The sequence below is a fragment of the Panthera uncia genome (genome assembly GCF_023721935.1).
Source record: "Panthera uncia isolate 11264 chromosome A3 unlocalized genomic scaffold, Puncia_PCG_1.0 HiC_scaffold_11, whole genome shotgun sequence".
Taxonomy (NCBI): Eukaryota; Metazoa; Chordata; class Mammalia; order Carnivora; family Felidae; genus Panthera; species Panthera uncia.
In genome coordinates, this window is record NW_026057578.1 from 40965049 (window position 1) to 40989232 (window position 24184).

General features: G+C 43.2%; 1 protein-coding gene across 6 annotated transcripts in view; it reads right to left on the bottom strand.

The window, feature by feature from the left end:
• The window catches only part of KIF16B (kinesin family member 16B), a 299460-nt gene that overhangs the window by 116515 nt on the left and 158761 nt on the right, over positions 1 to 24184 (bottom strand). For all 6 annotated transcript variants that reach the window (XM_049650080.1, XM_049650081.1, XM_049650086.1 and 3 more), the window contains 2 exons: positions 12129 to 12211; positions 10618 to 10706 (listed from right to left, as the gene is read on the bottom strand). In XM_049650080.1, coding sequence (XP_049506037.1) covers positions 10618 to 10706; positions 12129 to 12211 — 172 coding nt within the window. The remainder of the gene's footprint in view (positions 1 to 10617; positions 10707 to 12128; positions 12212 to 24184) is intronic.

The following is a 24184-nucleotide window of genomic DNA, read 5'->3' on the forward strand; positions in this document are numbered from 1 at the left end:
ATGAAATGAAATGAAATGAAATGAAATGAAATGAAATGAAATGAAATAAAAGTAAGAAACCAATAAACAAACAAACAAACAAAAAAAAACTATTTACATTTCTGGCCTACTAATTCCATCTCTACTTTTTTTCCCCCTGTGGAAGTAATCATGGAGAAACAAAAAGATTTAGCTGCTACATATATGTTCACCCCAATTGCTTGTGATAACTTAACACTAGACAAAATGCCTATCAACAGACAAGAAGTAAGGCACAGAATACCCAAGGAATGCAATATCACGTGGTCATTAAAATAATGTAGGAAAATATTTATGAAAAGAAAAGGTGAATAAGTGCAAAAACTCTTCATGAACCCGTCCTGGTTAAAGAACACATATAAATAATATATAAGTGCGTGTGTATAAAAGAGTATCCACATACATACACACACAAAGACAGAAATGGCTACACAGTGGAACAGCCAGGGGTAGAGACGAATATGCAGCGGCATGTTGACTATGCAGTAAGTTCTTTTTTGCTTGTTTATAATTTCTAAGTTTTCCATAATGAACATGTTAAAACGTTGGACTGAAAATAATTTTCACTCGTCTGTCTTCATTCCTTGATTGCTGATGACTTCAGACCATCCCCACTTAGGAGCCTTCCCGGCTACCGAGGTCTGCGGCGGCCCTGATGCCAGCCAAACCCCAGCTCGCAATGCCACACTCCATGAAGCTCCTTGGATGGCTTACCAAATACATGTCTGATTTTTGATTTGGATATTTTTTGGTCCGAATGGATTTGAAAGCCAGATGTTTCTCGTCTTCAGAATTCAATTATTCAAATATACCCATGTAAATCAACTCACCACTGGTTATTGCTTAAAGGATGCTAATGCACAAGTGAAAATCTCTTTATTTTCGAGACTGAAATGAATTTGGAATGTATATAATTTTGCTTAGAGCACTTTTGAGAAGCTGTGAAAGCTTCCACATCCTGCCAAATTAGCTGTCTGTTTGCAGTCTCAGAGCAAGACAGAGGATGCCTAAGCAGTGGGCTTGGTTTCTTCATAAAGACTGTGCCGGTTACGGAGGAATCTTTCCCCCGCAGCGAAATTACTTCCTGGCAAAGACCCTCGCTGGGCACTACTCCAAAGTGGAACTAACTCCCAAAGGAAGTCACCGGGCTGCTTTGCCTCATCCAAAATTTCTCTGGCACCAAGTACCACGCATGTGTGTATACAAATCTTAGTTTCCAGGGAGCTTGAGATGTAGGCCAGGAGTAAGTTCCAAAACTCTGCTAGAAATGATATACCCAATTTATGTGCCCAGTTTGACTGATTAAACGTTCTTGGGGAGTAAAGACTTCACTTTCAAAAACTCCAAATCTTACTATGATTTAGAGCATGAGGTTTTTTTTAGACATGGGTGATGTGGAGAATCAGTAGGTTACCTGCTGAACAAAGGAAAAAGAACCGGTTGCTTTGTTGCTTTAGAGAGATAAGTTGGATCTCAACTGCATACGATAATTTGTAAACTGGACATACTTCTTTCAGAGAGCTTTGCTGTAGGAGGAACTGAGTATTCAGCAGTAATTTTCAGTCTACTGCAAAAAAACAAAACCAAAAACTCAGGTCTATACGATACCAAAGAAACCAAGAGATATGGTCACTTGTAACAGTTAAGAAAGCCACAAAAAAGTATGCCTGCACGAGTGAAAAACTCAAAAGACAGGGGCCAGCTAAAAAGTGGAGATACTAAAAAGGGCACAGGACCCATCTGAAGCACGAGGCATCTGAAGACCTATGAACAGACACATCCTTTGTGCTGGGAGCACATCTGCGGGCCAAAACCTACCGCTCAGTGAACATTTGTTAAGAGCCCACTATGTGGGAGCTTCTGGAGATTAAAAATGAGTAAGGAACGGTCTCTGTCCACAAGAAGCCTAGTGGGAAAGCAGACACAAACATCAATTAAATGAATTTGGAAAAGGCTCTGCTAAAAATATGCACAAAATGCCTGCAAGAGAATAAAGAGAAAGCATTTAGCTCAAATCGGAGACGCGCAGACTGCTTCTTGAGGAGACAATTCTGATACTCGGGCTTCAAAGATGAAGAGGACTGGCCAAGAGAAAGAGTGGGACGGTTTTATGGACAGGTTTTATAGAGAGGCCTGACCTGGAGAGAGCTGTGAAAGATCTGTTTTGTCCACTTAAACCAAGGCATAAAGTTGGAGGTAGAAAGTGACAGAAGCCAAAGCTGGAGAACAGAATCATGAATGATTGTGCTGGAGCTTGGAAGTCACCACGTGGGCACCGAGGGGCCAAATCAAATTCTGGGAAGAAGAGGGGTCTTAGAGAAAGAAGTCACCACAAAGGGCTAAGGAGGTGTGACTTAAGGTTGGGACAGTCTTCCCAATGAGGCAGGTCAATGAGTCTGTCCTGTGCCACTGCAAAGAGGAAGTCAGGAATCACCTTCAGGGCCATGACAGTCACCTTAATGACATTTGCCAGTCCTCAGGTATTAATCACACTGGCCATTTACTTTATTTTTTTTTTAACTGAGGTATAATTGATATATATTAGTTTCAGGTGAACACAGCGATTCTATATTTGTAGATGTTGCAAAATGATCACCATAAGTCTAGTTACCACCCATCACCATAGTTACAAAAATTTTCTTCTTATGATGAGAACCTTTAAGATTTACTCTCTTAGAAACTTTCAAATGTGCCATATAATAACATTAACTATAGTCACCATGCTGTACGTTACTACACATTATATTACTTATTTACTTACTGGGAGTATGTACTTTTTTACCACCTGCACCCACTTGCCCTCCTCCCCTCTGGCAACCACCAATCTGTTCTCGGTATCTGTGAGCTTAGTTCTTTTGTTTTGGCCGATCCGTTTCTTTAGATTCTACACGTAAGTGAAATCATATATATTTGTCTTTCTCTTTCTAACTTATTTCACTTAGCATAATGCCCTCAAGGTCCATCCATGTTGTCACAAAAGCAGGATTTCCTTCTCTTTTTTTATGGCTGAGTAGTATATCTAGAGAAGAGATGAGGCAAATATGAGGTAGGGAATACCAACCTCTACACTAATCACCAGGGCTTGGCCACCTGCTGATCAGAGAATTCTGTGACAAGGATCCCCTTCAATGAGATGCAGCATATTGAGGGGTGGGGTCTGGGCTCAACTGCACAGCTTTCCTTAATTTAAAGACATCCCAGGAATCCTAGCCTGGCAAGTGCAAGGACAATGCTACTGGTGTCCTGATTTCTGGCAGCTTTACGAGGGTCTTCCTTGTGCAATGAGTTATGCTCCAAGGTGACTGAGCCCCTATCTGTCGTACTCACTCCAGCCCCACTACAGGGCTGGACAAAGGACTGCCCTAAAACAGGAGCCAAAGGGATGAGGGTAAAGTGGTAGATGTTGTGAACATCTATTTTATTCAACAGGGGAAACCTCCTTCATCCTGGTGTTTGGTCAAGCCACAGAGACTCCAGCTTTGTCCAGGGGTATGCAGCGGCTGACAGAGTACCCAAATGCACAGTCACTTATGGGAGAAAGTTCAAGGCCTGGGGCTCAGTTTTTCAAGGTTGTACTCATTATTCTCCTGCCTCTTGACAACCTGCTCTTCCTTCCCTTGTATCTGTATTTCAGCCAGGTAGCATGCCACCCCCAACCAATTATTTAAGCCAGAAAACAGAAGTCAACATCTTTACTTCCCACATCCAATTAATCATCCAGGCTTCATGACTTCCTGCCCCAAATGGCTGTGGAGCCCACCCCTTCTTCTAGGTTCCTTTGACCACTGTCTCAGTTCAAGCCTTCACCTCTGTGTCCTTCCCGTAGCTTCCTTGGTGCCTCTGTTACTCAGCTGCCAGAGTGAATCTGTCAATGCAACGATGATCACATCTCTCCTTGGCTAGAAAAACTTCTTGGATTCCTACCATCAATTAGGTTTTAAGATACCCAATCTCAATGGGCTGGTTAAACTGAACGTGGCAGTGCTTGAGAGAGGTCATCAGGAAATCAATCTATGTTAGATTTATGTTCATCATTTGTTTACTGTATTTATTGGGGGAACTAAATTTTGAGATCTTCTTTCTTTCTATATTTCCAGACATCACTTTCCGGATAAAACATTCTTGAGAAAATGGAAGAGAAAAAAAACTTTTTTAACAAAATACAAAGGAACATCACCCCCCATACCCATAGGATGGCTATTATTTAAAAAAAAAAAAAAAGAGGGGCACCTAGATGGCTTAGTCAGTTAAGCATCCGACTCTTGGTTTCACTTCAGGTCATGATCTCACCATTCATGGGATGGAGCCCACACTGTTCGTGCCCTGCTTGTGCCCTCTCTCTCTCTCTCAATCTCTCTCTCAAAATAAATAAAAAAAAACTTTAAAAAGTAAAAAGAAAAAAAATTTTAACGAGAAAAGAAAAAAACAGAACAGAAAACAAGTGATGGCGAGGATGTGGAGAATTTGGAACCCTTGTGCACCGTTGGTGGGAATGTAAAATGGTACAGATGCTGTGGAAAATGGGATGGCAGTTTCTCAAAAAACTAAAAACAGAATTACCACATCCCCAACAATTCCACTTCTGGGTATATACCCAAAAGAACTGAAAGCAGGGCCTGAAACAGATATTTGTATACCCGTGTTCATATCAGCATTATTCACAACAGCCAAAAGGTAGGAGCAACCCAAGTGTCCCTCAACAGGTGAGTAGATAAACAAGATGTGGTACATACGTCCAATGGAATGTTATTCAGCCTTAAAAAGGAAGGAGGAAGTTCTGACACGTGCTACAAGAGGGATGAACTTTGAAGACATTATGCTAAGTGAAATAAGCTAGTCTCAAAAAGCCAAATGATGCAGGAGTCTACTTACGTGAGGTACCCCAAGTAGTCAAACTTCCGAAACAGAAACTACAATGGTGATCGCCAGGGTTTGGGAGAAGGAGGGAATGGGCAGTTACTGTTTAATGGACACAGAGTTTCAGTTTTATAAAATGGAGAGTTCTGGAGATGAGCTGCACCATAATGTGAATGCACTGAACTGTACACTTAAAAGTGGTTAAGGCAGTAAATTTTATGTTAAGTGTATGCTATCACGATTTAAAACAGTGAAGAAATGAGCTACCAAATGCTGATGAATATACAGAAAATTGTTCTCTGTTGCATTTGGGGCCATATATTTTAATCATGGTCATAACTTCTGGACGTGCTAATCGAATTTATAAAAACATTACACATACACGGGTACCGTGGATGTGCCTAGAGAACCCGAGCTGCCATCCCTCTCCTACTTCTAATCCACCTGCCCGAACCCCAGTGCATCTCCGGGAGGAAAAGCTCTGTCTGCTCATCCATACTTGGCTTTCAGAATGCTCCCGAGCCAGGCCTGAACCTGCGGACTCCTCTTAGCACACCCTTCTGCTCAGCAGGACTCTCTCTTCCCAGCACTCCTCTGCTCGGCCCACAAAATTGCCCACTCCCAGAATCTCTTCTCTTCAGCCTGCCTCTCCTACTTGCAAACATCTCAAGGCCCGGCACAGAATCCAGTTCATTTGTGAATCTTGGAGAGAATTCTCGAGAAGAACTGAGGGGAGTGACTTGGGATTTCTAAGGGGAGGGTGTCCAAGACCAAATCTTCACTTAATATCCTTCCTCACTTTGTCCTCCAAGCTGAGGCAGTACTACAGACTCCCGACAGCTTCATATCCTCAACTACAGAGAAGAAAGCACTAGACCAGAGGCTTCAGACCGGTTTTCACTTAAGGCTCCTAATAACCCCCACTATCCCCTCCATACTACCCTTCTCCTGAGATGCTCTCTGGTGATTTATTCCAGGCATGTGTCGCTATGGCACTGAGAGGGAGCTGAATGGGATGGAACGGGAAAATTTTATGATAGGGACAGCTGGGTTGAGGAAACAGTGTTCCTGGGAATTAGGCTTAAGACTCAGATTCCATGATGCCGGCTGGAGGCAATCGCAGTGTCAAGAAGGAATCCTTCAAGAAGGATTCCTTCTGGAAGTCTCTGGTTTTCTAAGTTACCCACCATATTACAAGGCATGGCTATATGAGGAGGATCACTTCCCAGACCTCCCAGGGGCAACTCTCTGCCCTGAATCACATGCTGCCTGGCCTTCACTCAAAATGAGTTCACGGGAGTGTGCCTGTTCTCCTGGGCAGAAAGAACATTCATCTGACACTTCTAGGTTCTCTACACAGAAGACTCTCAATAAATATGTGTTGATCTGTGCAAGCATCTCGGCTATTTTCCATCTTGAGAAACTAACATGCTCTTGTTCCAAGCAGCTCATTATCTAGCTATAAATAAATATTTAGTCAGGGTCCAAGTAGAAAACATATTTCTTCCAATGGTCTTCCAGTTTATCACGTGGTACTTACTTTAAGCCGAGGGTATTTACACCTGTAACATCAAAAAAAGTATAAACAGCATGGCGATACTTCAATCCCGCTTCATTTTGCCAAGTTGCTAGAGCAGACACCTCGTGACACCCATAAATCAGAGTAGGAAATTTTTCTCCAATTATGCTTTAATTCATGGGCAATCATTCTCTACAGCAGGTGGCAAGCTGAGGGGGGCTAGACGTGAGGGAGCATGAAGTCAGGCTGGCGAAGTATTGAGTAATTTTAATCTGAGCCTTTACAAATGAGTACCGCAAGGGTGGCAGAGACAAAATGTGCCTGTTAACTGAAGCCAGGTGAACAGGATGCATAACGGCAGTATCAAATGCATCTAGAACCATCTCCTCAGCCAACTGCAATGTAATCTAACACAGATGCTGCTTCTCACTTGAATTCTCTGATTGTCTTGGTCTAATTAATTTCATCACAAGACCATCTTCCCATTTTTTTGTTTGAGGATCCTGAACATGATCTTGAGATTATTCACATAACTTCAGTGTCATTTAGGAATTGACCCATGTGACAGAAACACATTCCTTTATATAGTATACCATTTTTCACTCTTTGGAATATCCATGCCCAGAGAAATTAGCAAAAAATCCTTTCCCAAGAGGATCTATGTATCCTACTAAAATTTCCCTCTTAATCTGTTTGCTAAACATTTACTATGCACGTTACGTGAATGACACTTCAACATACAGAAATTAGCCTGGGTGGCTCAGTCAGCTAAGCATCCCACTCTTGGTTTTGGTTCAGGTCATGATCTCATGGTTTCATGAGTTCGAACCCCAGGTTGGGTTCCGAGCATGAGGCCTGCTTGGGATTCTTTCTCTCTCCCTTTCTTCCTACCCCTCCCCCACTTGCACTGTCTCTGTCTCTCAACATAAATAAACTTTAAAATATAATAAAATAAAATAAAATACAAAAATTACTACAAGTAATTTACTTGTAATTTACTACAAGTAAATTTACTACAAGTAAATTACTACAGTAATTACTACAATTGCTGACCTCAAAACACTTCCAATCAAATAGGAGAGACACTCACACGAACTAAACTCTTGTGCAAAGGCCAGCTCACGCCAACTCTCCCTGCCTCCCCCATCTCAGGAACAGACACACCATCTGCCCAGCTATTTACATCTGAAACCTGGGCATGACCCTTGATTCCATGGCACTCCATCTCTAAGGCTACCACCCAATTGTAAGCCACTCTCACTTCTACGTGGACAAAGGAAACAGCTTTCTAAACGGTTTCTTGTTTCCGTGCTACTTTCTCCAAGTGACATACATTCTAAGGTTAGTAGGAAGTACATCATCGGGCTGCTTTTCTTCTGAAAGCCCTGGAAGAGTTCCCTAGCCCTCTTAGAAAAGAGACAAACTCCTGCCAATGGCCTAAGAGGCCTTATACAGCTGGCCCCAGTCTATGCACCAGCCTCACCTCCGATGACTGAATTCCCTCTACTCTGAGCTCTTGCTATTCCTCGGGTAGAAGCCATTGCACTTGTCCTCTTCCTGGAAGACTCTCCTCTCTCCCCCTTTCTGTCGTTCCAGAGTCTTGGATTCAATGTCACCTCCTCAGGAAGCCCTCCCTGATCACTCCACTGCTCAGGACATTTCATTCCCACTTTCTGCACCCATTTGTAAATCCCCTGTGCCTGCCTCTCTCCTCTAGCGAGCTGTAAACTGACCCTGTTAGGGTTGTGGGCAGCTGTGCCCCTGGGTAGAACTACGCTCCCCAAAGGAGGCAGGCAGAAAAGGCTTGTTGTTTGATGAATGTCCATTACAAAGAGGACCAGAATGAGGATGACAGAATGTACAGTGAAGAAGGAGCACTTCCTTTCGACTGGGAGAGGAAAGATGGGAATAGCTTCCAGAGGACAGACCGCATGCACTGTGTTTTAGAGGACAAGTAGGCACATCCCAAAACGCATGCCAGAGCTCTGAAACTAGCAAAAGACAAGCCCAAAAGGCACGGCTAGTCCAGGCAGGTCTGAGCAACAGAAGGGTCCCTGAAATGGCTAGAACCCAGAACACACACAGGGATGTGCTACGAGGACGGCACTCATGGTGGAGAGCCTGAGTGACACGGTAAGGGGTTAGCATTCTATTGTTTGGGACCACGGAAAGTCACCGAAAAGTTTGGAGGGTGAAAAATTAGTACACTCTAACCTGTATTTTATAAACATTGAGAAAGATCGTTGTAATGTAAAAACCAGCAAACAACCTAAACTGGCATCACTTTTAAGAGGACTACATATTCACCTCCGCTTGGAGGAGAAAAAAAAGAAGTCCTTGGATACCATATGGCAACGCAAGGGAGAGGGGGGCTCACAGCTGACTTGGAGACACAGCTGTGTCTCCAAGAGGACGAGCTGACTGCACATCAGTCTGGGGCTTTTCAAAGGCACCGAACAGCCACATAAGATTTCCAAATGGGTTCAAAGTAAAAGGCCCCAGGATCATGGATAAAGAAGCTGGTAACTGGATTCCAGGACTAGAGCTGGGTCCTGGACTGGGAGATGATTACGAGCAAGCACGGTACGCATTCCAGAACAGTTTAGTCAAACAATACTGAACAGATGGGCTCACAATACTTAAACTGAAATTAACCCTAAAGACTGGCATATTATATTAAACAAAGTGAGTATATGAATGACTCCATCCCAGCCACCACAAAAGGCAGTTGCTAACGCTACTGCAAGGGACTGAAGACCTCCAACGGAACATGCCTTCCAAAGCAGCGATAACCCAGGCGCTCTGAGGGCTTTATCGATACAGATTATTTCAAGACAGATTTACTTGATGAGCACAACTCTCCTCAACAGCTATGTAATAAGATGGGAGAGCCGATCTGTAAGATGGGTAAAGACAAAGGCTGACAAAGTTAACTGTGGCTTGTACTTGCAGAAGTTCTGGAGAGTGGGAGAGGCCCAGGAGCCTGCAGCTATGATGTTGCACTAGGTGTTTGTTTTTTGTTTTGTTTTTTCCTTTGGGTTTTCTGTTTGTTTGCTTGTTTGTTTTGGCTCCAGCCAGGTGTGAAATCTGGTCTTCAGCTTGCCTATAAAATGAGGAATCCTGGAAAAAAGATCAAAGGTCCCTCCCAGATTTAAACTCCCATGGCAATGAAGAAATCCCTTATAGGCATAACCTGCTTTTCACAAACCAGTGAAGGGACTTGCGCCAGAAGAGCGATGCCTCCAGACTCCGTATCTGTGAGCACTGCCCAGGTGGGGTGGGGGCTCTAGCAGGGCACCGGCCCCAGGTCTGAAAAGGCCCCCAGCTGGAGATAAGCAGGGAATTACATGGTCACTGCATGGGCTGAGACCTTACGTGGGCCAGCAAATGGCTATAAATTCTCCACATGTCAAGTGGGGACAGTCACCCAGAGAATTAAGACAACGGGTATGAGATGCCGAATGCAGTGCCTGGCACGGAATGCAGCCACTCCTCGGTGCAGCGCAGTTCTAAAAGACATCGTCGTCAGTTTTACATCACTTCTTCAGTTGTTAGATTTACCTCTGCTGATTTATAGGAAATTCCCTCTGTAGGAAAGATAAAACTGTGGGACCTCATAAAACAGGAAAGGACCCCAAAGTCCTTTTGTGCAGTTCCCTGTTCTTAGGCATTTTCATTGTCACCCCCACATCACTACTGAAACTGTGAAGGACCTGAGCAACCCAGCCACAAAGTTCTTTGTGTCCCCAGGGGTCCCCCCCCAAGGCTTGGATGTACTGAACACAATTTCCTGCACTCCTGAATGCCCTCAGAATCAAAATTGTCTGTTATTACAATAAATTTATAAAATGAGATGAAAGTGCCTAAACCAAGGGGATCACACACTACATAATCAAAGAGCCAATTCTAAAATAATAGACAATTACGAAAATGATAACGAAGGCTGTAACAACCCTCACTAATGCTTCTTACGCTGTTAAGCAAAAAAAAAAAAAAAAAAAAATTGGAACACACAGTCTCATTTATGTTGTGATTACAACCAAGTAAAATTATGTACAGACAGAGCAAGGGCTGAAAAGCGACTTGGGAAATGACTATGGCTGATTTGCTAAGGAGGAGCAATTGCAGAAATTTTATTTTTATCTAGTGACTTTAATGGGGTTGACACAATAAACACCACAAAAGTGACAGTCACAGGGAAGGAGACGCTGCTGTTCACTCACCCTGGGTTATACAACATGACCGTGGACAGGTTCTCACAGGACTTCGAGAGGTCAGTCATGGACAAGCTGAAGGAGGACAGAAGGCCACTCTAAGAGCAGACACAGGGCAGAGCGGTTACCTTAGTGGGGGAGAGGGGGCCACAGCCCTGGACTCACTGCTCTCACCTTGTGAGAGGCAATGAGGTACATATACCCCTCATTAGCACACACGCCAACTGGTCTACCTGAGGGCGGCAAATCAGGGACAGCCAGGCAACAAATACAACTCCAACCCAAGCCTCAGCTAACCACAGCGGGGCCCCAGCATGCCGGGACAGGGGAAGCTAGCCAGGAAGTGCACAACCGTGGGGATCTCCTCGACCACGCTGCACTGAAGTGGAGGGAAGGGTCACCCTCCATTCCTGGCGGGAGCTGTGTCCTGTTCTCAGCAGCACTCACAGGTGTTGAGGGATAAAGATGAGGAGGGAGAGGGGAAGGGAGACCAAAAAGTAAGAGCTTAACCTGTTTGCTTCCATGGAAAGCTACTGGCAAATGTATTTTCCTCCCTCTCTTCCTCTGCAACTGTGAACCAATAAGGACCCTCCAGGGAGACCCTGGGCCAGAATAGATAAGAGGCTTCACTGGCTGGAATGAGCAACCGTGGAGAAGGCTGGGGTTTGCAGCTTTCTCGTTCTTTCCCATCGAAGGCACTGGCACCCTTGGGTAGCCCTCACAATAGGAGGTTGACATGCAGGGCTCTGTGACTTAGGGGTGAAGGGCAGACCCTTTAGGTCAGAGGGTCAGGGCAGCAGTGCAGGCTGGCCACGTGCTAGTTAGGGAACAAGTAAGCCTCAGTTTCTCATCTTGATCATCTGTGACATGGGGTTAGTAAGAACTGCTACACAGATAAAGCAGTAAAATATGCTGTAGAAGTTTCATACAGTGCCTGGCTCATAGAAATGTTAGCTGTAGCCTTTACCTTCCTCAGTCTAAGGACATACGGTGTCTCAAGACACATTCTCTCTCATCTCTTCCCTTCTCTCTCAGGTCTTCTACCCACCTCACCCGTCCTGCACTTAGAGTGCCCTCTGGATGACCCTATCCAACTAGCTGTCCCAAACTCACCCCCTCTCTGCTTCACACCCTAACCAGAAGTCTCATCTGCTATGGCTAAAAGTAAAAAGGAAGCAAGCTTTTGGATGAAACTGATTCTGATATTGGGTTAACTCCTACAACAGATCCTCATAAGTGGAAGTCACTCCCCACTTAATGCAAAACAATGCCCAACTCCTTTTGGGGGGTGGAGGGGTGAAGAGAAGGGTCTAGAAGGAGCCATTTCTCCCCCTGCTCTGGACTTGACCGGTTTGCTCTCCTACTTCATCAGCCAATCATCCACTGAGAAACAACTCCGTACAGTTAGTACAGGCTACAGCGTGACTTTTCTAGTTCCGTACTCCGGAAAATCAAACCGCTCCCACAGCCCCAGCCCCACCAGAATCAGAATTGGCTCCTGGAGATGTTATGCTGCTCACCTTCCTCTTCTCCCTGAGCTTGGCAGCCTCCTTAGGATGGTTAAAGCGAAACATATTGGTTCTTCCCAAGAGTATCACAGCACCTAAGAACATACAAAAACAGCAATGAGTTCACGGTAAGCAACCGGTTGGTTGACAACATCATGTTGTGGAATTTTACAGCTGAAATGTAATTTCCAGTGCACTATAAAATGGTAATAATAAGGGAAAGACTTAGTCTCAAAAGTCTGCTTATATAAGCCAATTTTAAACCTGCAAATATTCTTATTTTTATAGCTGAGTGTCACAATACTCATGTTACTAAGGCAGAAGTGATGGATTCAAGCATTATATTACGAGATTTAAAACTTAATATCCAGATAATTATAGTTTTGATTGTTAGGAAGAAAAAAAAGCAGTAAGTTCTACAAAGAGATGCTGTAATACCAACCAAAGCATATGGTCACAAATTTGGGAAATGTTTATTAATGCCAGTAAAAGGAGAAATCCCAAAGGAAAGTGCTTTCAAAAGAAAACATGGTATAATCGGCAGAGTACAGGTAACCACTACTAACATCTACCTCAGGATTTGACAGGAAAGAAATTGTGTACGTGTAGGGTCTATTACCATGTGAAAACACTGCTTCTTGTTAAAACTCTGTTAAAATTTGGGTGGCCACATGAGACACACGAGAAAGGCTCCATTTGATGGACCAGGGTTCTGCTTATTCAAAAAATGATCACACAAGAGGCAACAGAATTCAAGCCAAGTACCCAAGGGTAACAAAAATGTTAAGTAAGGGCAGGGACAAATTTTAGCATTTTTAAGCAAATAAGCAAACAAACACTTTCTAAATTCAGAACTGCTCAAAGCTGGCATGGGTGCCACAGACGGCAGTGAGCTCCTTGTCATCAGAGGCATCTAAGGGAAGCGATGTTCCAGAGGAGATTCACTACGTCGTCGGGAGTAGTCTATCACACCTTAGAAGAGACCCCCATGTTCAATCCTTGCCCTGAAAAAGAATGCAACTTCTTTGTGAGGACAGAACATATCCACTGAAGTCAACCACGGAAGACGATGACATGTGATGAGGGGTCAAGCACCTAAGTGATGTGTGCAAGGCTGCTGTAGGTGGGGACAGACCTCAGCTGGGTCTCACAAGGCAGCTCCAGGACAAGAGAAGTGATTCCAGTTTGGGGAAACCACAGGAAGGGCTAAGCCTGGCCAGGGAAACGGGCCTGTCCTGCTGCGGGGAGAGGAGGGAGTCAAATCCACCCAAAATGCAGGGCATCAGAAACAGCACCAGGATAGAACAGACACTGTGAGGACTTGGAGAGCCAAGGGAGAGAAGTTGCATCATATGTCACAAACTGATGGCCTGAGAGAAACCAGCTCAGAGATGTTTTGTGTGCCCCGCGAAAACTTAAAAACTAAAATTATTAGCTGCCAGTTAAAAATCTGCAGTTTTTACATAAAGTACTGAGTTTCTTTCTGATTTCCCTTCAAAAACTAGAAGGTAATGTATCAGTAGATTTGTATTGCCACTTGGCCAAAATCCCTGGGCTGCTGAAGGCTGCCTCCTTTGGACAGGGCACGTGACCTGTGGGGTAACAGCAGTCACCAACCTCTTCACTTGGCTACTATTTCCCTACCTGGGCCTCAAAAGTAATATCGTAGCCCCAGGTGGCTATTCTAGAGCTTCAGGCCAGTATATCCACCTGCCTACTCAACATACTGCCTCAGATTCTCAAATTCAATATGGTTAAAACCTAACAGGTTACGTCATAACCCCAGGGAACTACTGAAAGGGTTGGTTCTGGCAGTTGTCATTATCTAGCAGAGAGGGAGTCCTATGAAAAGAAGAACACAGTTTTCAGAGATTTAAAAGTATAGTAGTAGATAGTAACCAATCTACAACCTGCTTATCCCCCTCATGGAAAATTATATTCGTATATTTTCCAATCATGAAAAGGCACCATTACCATCAAGAAAGGTGTTTTCTATGCCTTTTATGACCAGGACTCAGAACTATGTGCCATACAGAGAAGTCAAAAGTTAAGCAGCCATGTCTAGGATATAGGTATATTTAATGCTCTGGAAGGGAAATTAGAGATTAATAAGGCAATCATATTCAATGTGCTAATTACATTGAATCCAATTCTTTTTTTATTTTTTTCCTGTTAATCAAATGCCCAGCCATGCAGGTTGAAAAGTGCTAAAATATGTTAATGGAAAAATAGAATGGTATTTCAGAGACATATTTCATATCATATTAAATCATTGAAAATAATCTTGCCACCCATGTATTTGCATGAAATACACATAAAAATCCCTTTAAGAGTTATAAAAGAAAACAAAATTATCCATGACCATTCCTTGTTTCTACCTAAATAATGTGCATAAACTGCCTGGCACATAGAAAGAGGCTTGTTAGGGGCCCCTGGGTAGCTCAGTCGGTTAAGCGTCCAACTCCTGATTTTGGTCCAGGTCATGATCTCATGGTTGATGAGATCAAGCCCCAAATCAGCCCATTTGCGATTCTCTCTCTCCCTCCCTCTCTACCCCTCCTGCGTGTGTACTCTCTCTCTCTCAAAATAAATAAACATTAAAAAAAAAAAAAAAAAAGAGGCTCTGTTAAGGCTGGTTTCTTTCTATTTCATTTTATTCCTTTACTCAACAAACCTACTGACTTAAAAAATTGGCTTTGTTTTTACATTATGCTGCTGTTCATTCCTTCATTCATTCATTCATTCAACAAGTACTTAATGAACCCTGAGTGCATGCTAGTCACTGTGATAAGCACTGCAGATACAAAGTTGAACAAGTCAGACATATGCCCTGCCCTCATGGAATTTATAAGTAAGAGAGAGAGGTGAATAATCAAATAAGTCCACAATTAGATGCAAAGCTACACCTAAAGGAGAGATAACCTGCCCGGTACTCAAAGAGCACATAAGAAGAGGGTTGATTTAGAGGAGGTTAGGGAAAGAAGAAGTGGGAAGCGGTGCCTAAGACGAGCTCTGAGGATGAAGCACGGAGAGTGAGGGAGTGGCATGTGTAAAGGTCCCATGGCAGGAAAAACTGATGGTGGTGGTGGTGATGATGCTGAGTGACTGGAAGACAGTTAAATGCCTACGGCACAGGAAAGGGAGAAGAACAGTACACACAATGAAGCTTGAGAGAGGGAAAGGAAGAGACCACATAGAATCTTTCAAGATACAGTAAAGCAACTTTTACTTCATGAGGGTGCATAAGAAGATGGTGAAAGGCTTTGTGCAGCATCACATGATTGGATGAGAGTTTCAGAAAGTTCATTCTTTCAACTGTTTGAAGAAGAAAGCAAAGAGGGCAAGGGTAGATGCAGATAAATAAGGTCGGAGGCTACTGCAAGAGTCCAGGTCAAAGACAATGGTGGTTCAGCACTGGGGGGAAGGGGAGAGGAGAGAAGGAGAATAAACAAATCAGGAAGATGTGTAGAAGATAAGGTCAATAGGACCCCATGATGGGCTGCATATGGGGACAAGGGAGGTAAAGAAGATGTTCCTCGGTACTGGCAGGCAACAGCTGGTTGGACGGGGAGCTGTTCACACAGACTGAGAATACTGAAAAAGGACCAATATTGGGTTGGGAGAGAAAGCCTGAGTTTGGTTTTATACATAATGAATTTGAGATGCCTTTGGCAGGCAGCAATATGGGTCTGAAGCTCTAGAAGAAAAACTTGGGACATCTATCCATCAGTTTATCTACCAACCTACCTACCAACCTACTTACTCATGAATATGTATAAATGTATATGTATGTATGTGTGTGTGTATATATGTATGTATGTATATATATGTATGTATGTATATATGTATGTATGTGTGTGTATACACACACACACACACACACACACACACACACTCAGACACACACATGCACGTACGTATATGTACATATCTACCTAACATCTGTGTGTGTTAAGACCCAGAGCATCTGCCCTGCCCCAAACTCTTGTGTGGCCAAGGGTGAGTTAAGCTCACCCTTTCCAGAATTCAGTTTCCTTATCTAGTCATCAAACTGGATACTTTCTAAGGTTCCTTCCAGATCTTAAACTCTTTAACCATGAACTACTCCTTGATCGGAGGTTAACATGATTAGTCACAGCAGATGGACTTTTCTGATGCGTTTAGTTTGTAATTTTTAGAGCATATCTAAGCCTCCTTAAAATGCATGATGGCTTCTTTGAGTTTACTTCAGAGCCTGTTAAATACCAGAAGGTAGACAAGTTCCAGATGGTGTTAAAAGGAAATGGAAGGGAAATGACATTGTAAAAGGGTACACAGAGACACTTGTTAACAACAACCAAAAAAAAGATAGAAAGAAAGAAAAAAAAATGCTTTGCTTAAATCTCTATGAATGAAACCACTGAATGCTGATTTCACAGAAGATTTTCTGTTTTAGTATTTCAGGTACACTGAAAGTGAAATTAAACATGTAAACATTTCTATGGATTTCTAAGCAGTATAGTGACAATAATCGTTAATATCACTACTAATTACCCTCAAATTTTATGTGAGATTTTCTAATTCTGCGACGGCACAAAGAAATCAACTCTTTTATCCTATTAAATGTTGTCATATGAATATTTCTGAGGTGATGATGTACAAATTAATTAATTCTGGGTTATAATTAATACAAACATGTAAGAAAACTATACTTCCCAAAAGTGGATGGTCCAATGTAACAGGAGTTTAGAGGCCAAAAAATAAGGGGCCTGGTGAAATTTTGCTTCAGTCTCCAAATTCTGAATTTGATTACTTTAGAAAGCCTCGCCCCCCCCCCCCCCCCCCCCAAAGCACACAGACAGGATATAACAGACGGCTAAAGCATGCTCCGTGAAAGAGAAGTTTTCACTTTGGAAACAATTGTCAGAAAAGCAAATCTCTGTCTAGGAACATAAGTTTCTATTTTTTTTTTTTTTAATGTTCATTTATTTTTGAAAGACAGAGAAAGACATAGCACATGCAGGGGAGGGGCAGAGAGAGAGGAAGACACAGAATCCGAAGAAGGCTCCAGGCCCTGAGCTGTCAGCATAGAGCCTGATGCGGGGCTCGAACCCACGAACCATGAGACCTGAAACGTTCAATTGACTGAGTCAACCAGGTGCCTCAGGGAATGTAATTTTCTAGAATGGTACTGAGATACAGGTCAGGGTAAGGCAGGATGGGTGAAGTTCTTAAAACTTGTTTGTGTAGGATCATTTTCCTTCTGATTTAAAACATCCTCAAAATATTTACACTAAAATAAGTTATGATGATGGCACCATTTGGAGGACCTGATAAAAGAAAGTCTGATTTCCACTAATAACGCCAGTACTTGAGAACGCATTAAGTAATATGTTTGAAGGCCTTGGGCTCTTGTGACACTGATGTTATTACTTAAGACACCTGAATTATAGAAATTTTTCTCTATCTCCAAACGGCTTCAGGCAATGAGACGGGGAAGATTAAGATCTGACATGGTGCTTGTGGTAAGAAAATTTCATATAAATACTGACAAATTCAAACAGGATAGGTGGCTTGGGGTTCAAAGCTAGCTTGGATAAGTGACAGGCACTCAGCATCAAGGGTAACGGACGTCAGTGTCAAAGCATGCCATCAGGTCGTCTGCTAGTATTTGTGAAGGATATAAATACACATGACACCTTGTCAAAAGGCCACATAGGCCTGGCCCCCTCCCTTTCAACATTTATAATTCAAATGTGGATTTACAATTTCCTGATTTAGATAAATTACTTAAATCCTTGTTCACTCTTGGTAAAGGAAAAATTGCAAACCTACATTGTGAGACTCTGGAGAAGAAAGTAAATTGATTCTCAATCTTTGTTATTGAGGTTTCCAGCCAAATAATCCATCAAGAATTATTTGTCCAAGTGTGTGCATGGGTTGACTCTGGAGCTATGTAAAAATCCCAAGATATTCCAGTCCCATCCCCAAAGAAATGTTTAGATGTGTGTGGGGGTGGGGCAAGTGGGAGCTGATTTTTCTCTTCTGAAAGCCTGACAGGAGATGCAAAAAGGAATTTTCATTCTTCTGAAGGAAAATGCAGAAACTGTATGAAATAATTAGAGGATGATTTCAGACAGTAGAATATAAAATGACAAATTCTAAGGTACTGAATGGAAGGCATTATACTAACTGGTCAGGCTATTAGTAACTTTCTTTACTTCATATTCTTTGTTGCCAACAGTACCATTTATTCTGTTAGTAACAAGCTCAACTATTCAGTTCTAGCCTCCTACACACTCCAAGCTGTCAATATTTTATCGTTCCTTCCAAAATAGTTCTTTCCAAATGCCTCCCTTCTCTCCAAGCAGCAACAAGGGTCTCTTCCCTCCATCACCCCTCTTGTGTTACTGCTCATCTCCAAGCCCCCTTGGGCTACACAAATGTCACACTGTCCTTCATGTCAGCGACCATATTATGCATTGACTGAATGGTGAACACCTTGCAGTCTACGGTTCCCAAGCCCTAGAAACCTGCCACGATTCAGCAGCCCTGGTCCCCCACTGCTCCTGGCTTCCACTTCACCCACCTTCCAGGCTTCAGACACTTCTTTGCCACACACTTTGGTCAAAGCACATCTACATCACTTTTTCCCCATGTGCCATTTTGACAAATGCATTATCCACTTCAGAATTCAGCTTTGGGTAAATTTCTCCCTTTTTGGCAGTCTACAGCCACCCTGTGGGAGGAGTTTGGGTTCTGCACAGATGGATAAACACACCCCGCCCTGTCTGTCCCACTGAATGCCACTACAGTGTGGGCAGAATGCAGGCAGGAGTTATTCAAGGGCCCTGACAAGTAAGCAGTAGAAGGTGGGCTGAAGAAGACAGGGATCTGAAGCACCAATGGACAGACAGGGAATGTACTATTTGCACCCTCCAGTGTTCCCTGGCTTAGTCTAGGAGGAAACCCAAAAGCTGACATCAGCACAAATGAAAGAACTCCAGGAGAAGCCCTCTAGTTCAGGTTCAAGGTGGAGTGAGAGGGTGTCCTGGCAGCAACAGAGGAAGCAGCAGGGGGCCCACGGATGCCTATACCTACAAGGAAGGGGAAATCCCTCTCCAATCAGACAAGCTATGATCTCCATGAGGGTGGGGCACAGTCTTGTAGCTTCTCTCTCTCTCTCTGCCCTCTTCCTTCTTGGCCCCAGACTTGGGCACAAGCACAGAATGAACATGAAAGAGTAGTATAAAGCTCCAGATTTCTAGCCAGATGACAGAAATGGAAAGACTCTTCAGTGTTGACACAGAAGGAGAAGTTCAGGAAATCAGACTCAGAACTATTTATGAACTCCTCCGCCACTTAGTTCTGACCCTCAACAGCACACAAAGACTTCAAGGACTGACCTAAGATACAGACTACGGCTCAGGTCCCAGACAGGCCCTTAGGTAGCACACACGGGACAGACCAGAATAGCACCACAAAGGCTTTGAAAATTGAATTGGCATTGGAACTAGAATCACAACCCCCAGAGGCTAATTCTAACTTACGGTCTGAATCCAACCAGGTCAACCGCCTGCTAAAACAAAACAAAACCAGACAAAATCAACGTTTCCCATAGGATTTAAACAAGACTCAGAGTCTCATATCAAAATATCAAAAATATCCAGGATGCAATCTAGTATTGTTCAGCATATGAAGAAGTGGGGCAACCTCAACGTGTATGGCAAAAATCAATCAACATATGTCAACGTGGAGATCATAGAGATGTTGAACTTATTTGATAAAGATTTTAAATCAGCTATTATATAAATATTCAAAAATAGGAGAATAATCTTGAAAGGTAAAATGTGGCAGAGAGTTCCGGAAGATGGCGGCGTAGGAGGACGCGGGGCTCACAGCGCGTCCTGCCGATCACTTAGATTCCACCTACACCTGCCTAAAAAACCCAGAAAACCGCCAGAGGATTCGCAGAAGGGAGTCTCCGGAGTCAAGCGCAGACTAGAGGCCCACGGAAGAGGGTAGGAAGGGCGGCGAGGCGGTGCGCGCTCCACGGACTGGCGGGAGGGAGCCGGGGCGGAGGGGCGGCTCGCCGGCCAAGCAGAGCCCCCGAGTCTGGCTGGCAAAAGCGGAGGGGCCGGACGGACTGTGTTCCGACAGCAAGCGCGACTTAGCGTCTGGGAGGTCATAAGTTAACAGCTCTGCTCAGAAAGCGGGAAGGCTGGAGGACAAAGGGAGGGAGAGCTGCTGAGCCCCCGGACGGCAGAGCTCAGCTTGGCGGGGAACAAAGGCGCCAGCGCCATCTCCCCCGCCCATCCCCCAGCCAAAATCCCAAAGGGAACCAGTTCCTGCCAGGGAACTTGCTCGCGCAGCACAAACACCCAACTCTGTGCTTCTGCGGAGCCAAACCTCCGGCAGCGGATCTGACTCCCTCCCGCTGCCACAGGGCTCCTCCTGAAGTGGATCACCTAAGGAGAAGCGAGCTAAGCCTGCCCCTCCACCCCCCGTGCACCTTGCCTACCCACCCCAGCTAATACGCCAGATCCCCAGCAACACAAGCCTGGCAGTGTGCAAGTAGCCCAGACGGGACACGCCACCCCACAGTGAATCCCGCCCCTAGGAGAGGGGAAGAGAAGGCACACGCCAGTCTGACTGTGGCCCCAGCAGTGGGCTGGGGGCAGACATCGGGTCGGACTGCGGCCCCGCCCACTAACTCCAGTTATACACCACAGCACAGGGGAAGTGCACTGCAGGTCCTCACCACGCAAGGGACTCTCCAAAATGACCAAATGGAAGAATTCCCCTCAGAAGAATCTCCAGGAAATAACAACAGCTAATGAACTGATCAAAAAGGATTTAAATAATATAACAGAAAGTGAATTTAGAATAATAGTCATAAAATTAATCGCTGGGCTTGAAAACAGTATACAGGACAGCAGAGAATCTCTTGCCACAAAGATCGAGGGACTAAGGAACCGTCACGAGGAGTTGAAAAACGCTTTAAACGAAATGCAAAACAAAATGGAAACCACGATGGCTCGGCTTGAAGAGGCAGAGGAGAGAATAGGTGAACTAGAAGATAAAGTTATGGAAAAAGAGGAAGCTGAGAGAAAGAGAGATAAAAAAATCCAGGAGTATGAGGGGAAAATTAGAGAACTAAGTGATACACTAAAAAAAAATAATATACGCATAATTGGTATCCCAGAGGAGGAAGAGAGAGGGAAAGGTGCTGAAGGGGTACTTGAACAAATTATAGCTGAGAACTTCCCTGAACTGGGGAAGGAAAAAGGCATTGAAATCCAAGAGGCACAGAGAACTCCCTTCAGACGTAACTTGAATCGATCTTCTGCATGACATATCATAGTGAAACTGGCAAAATACAAGGATAAAGAGAAAATTCTGAAAGCAGCAAGGGATAAACGTGCCCTCACATATAAAGGGAGACCTATAAGACTCGTGACTGATCTCTCCTTTGAAACTTGGCAGGCCAGAAAGGATTGGCACGAGATCTACAGTGTGCTAAACAGAAAAAATATGCAGCCGAGAATCCTTTATCCAGCAAGTCTGTCATTTAGAATAGAAGGAGAGATAAAGGTCTTCCCAAACAAACAAAAACTGAAGGAATTTGTCACCACAAAACCAGCCCTACAAGAGATCCTAAGGGGGATCCTGTGAGACAAAGTACCAGAGACACCACTACAAGCATAAAACATACAGACATCACAATGACTCTAAACCCATATCTTTCTATAATAACACTGAATGTAAATGGATTAAATGCGCCAACTAAAAGACATAGGGTATCAGAATGGATAAAAAAACAAGACCCATCTATTTGCTGTCTACAAGAGACTCATCTTAGATCTGAGGACACCTTTAGATTGAGAGTGAGGGGATGGAGAACTATTTATCATGCTCCTGGAAGCCAAAAGAAAGCTGGAGTAGCCATACTTATATCAGACAAACTAGACTTTAAATTAAAGGCTGTAACAAGAGATGAAGAAGGGCATTATATAATAATCACAGGGTCTATCCACCAGGAAGAGCTAACTATTATAAATGTCTATGCGCCAAATACCCGAGCCCCCAGATATATAAAACAATTACTCATAAACATAAGCAACCTTATTGATAAGAATGTGGTCATTGCAGGGGACTTTAACACCCCACTTACAGAAATGGATAGATCATCTAGACACACAGTCAATAAAGAAACAAGGGCCCTGAATGATACATTGGATCAGATGGACTTGACAGATATATTTAGAACTCTGCATCCCAAAGCAACAGAATATACTTTCTTCTCGAGTGCACATGGAACATTCTCCAAGATAGATCATATACTGGGTCACAAAACAGCCCTTCATAAGTTTACAAGAATTGAAATTATACCATGCATACTTTCAGACCACAATGCTATGAAGCTTGAAATCAACCACAGGAAAAAGTCTGGAAAACCTCCAAAAGCATGGAGGTTAAAGAACACCCTACTAACGAATGAGTGGGTCAACCAGGCAATTAGAGAAGAAATTAAAATATATATGGAAACAAACGAAAATGAAAATACAACAATCCAAACGCTTTGGGATGCAGCGAAGGCAGTCCTGAGAGGAAAATACATTGCAATCCAGGCTTATCTCAAGAAACAAGAAAAATCCCAAATACAAAATCTAACAGCACACCTAAAGGAAATAGAAGCAGAACAGCAAAGGCAGCCTAAACCCAGCAGAAGAAGAGAAATAATAAAGATCAGAGCAGAAATAAACAATATAGAATCTAAAAAAACTGTAGAGCAGATCAACGAAACCAAGAGTTGGTTTTTTGAAAAAATAAACAAAATTGACAAACCTCTAGCCAGGCTTCTCAAAAAGAAAAGGGAGATGACCCAAATAGATAAAATCATGAATGAAAATGGAATGATTACAACCAATCCCTCAGAGATACAAACAATTATCAGGGAATACTATGAAAAATTATATGCCAGCAAATTGGACAACCTGGAAGAAATGGACAAATTTCTAAACACCCACACTCTTCCAAAACTCAATCAGGAGGAAATAGAAAGCTTGAACAGACCCATAACCAGCGAAGAAATTGAATCGGTTATCAAAAATCTCCCAACAAATAAGAGTCCAGGACCAGATGGCTTCCCAGGGGAGTTCTACCAGACATTTAAAGCAGAGATAATACCTATCCTTCTCAAGCTATTCCAAGGAATAGAAAGGGAAGGAAAACTTCCAGACTCATTCTATGAAGCCAGTATTACTTTGATTCCTAAACCAGACAGAGACCCAGTAAAAAAAGAGAACTACAGGCCAATATCCCTGATGAATATGGATGCAAAAATTCTTAATAAGATACTAGCAAATCGAATTCAACAGCATATAAAAAGAATTATTCACCATGATCAAGTGGGATTCATTCCTGGGATGCAGGGCTGGTTCAACATTCGCAAATCGATCAACGTGATACATCACATTAACAAAAAAAAAGAGAAGAACCATATGATCCTGTCAATCGATGCAGAAAAGGCCTTTGACAAAATCCAGCACCCTTTCTTAATAAAAACCCTTGAGAAAGTCGGGATAGAAGGAACATACTTAAAGATCATAAAGGCCATTTATGAAAAGCCCACAGCTAACATCATCCTCAACGGGGAAAAACTGAGAGCTTTTTCCCTGAGATCAGGAACACGACAGGGATGCCCACTGTCACCGCTGTTGTTTAATATAGTGCTGGAAGTTCTAGCATCAATAATCAGACAACAAAAGGAAATCAAAGGCATCAAAATTGGCAAAGATGAAGTCAAGCTTTCGCTTTTTGCAGATGACATGATATTATACATGGAAAATCCGATAGACTCCACCAAAAGTCTGCTAGAACTGATACATGAATTCAGCAAAGTTGCAGGATACAAAATCAATGTGCAGAAATCAGTTGCATTCTTATACACTAACAATGAAGCAACAGAAAGACAAATGAAGAAACTGATCCCATTCACAATTGCACCAAGAAGCATAAAATATCTAGGAATAAATCTAACCAAAGATGTAAAAGATCTGTATGCTGAAAACTATAGAAAGCTTATG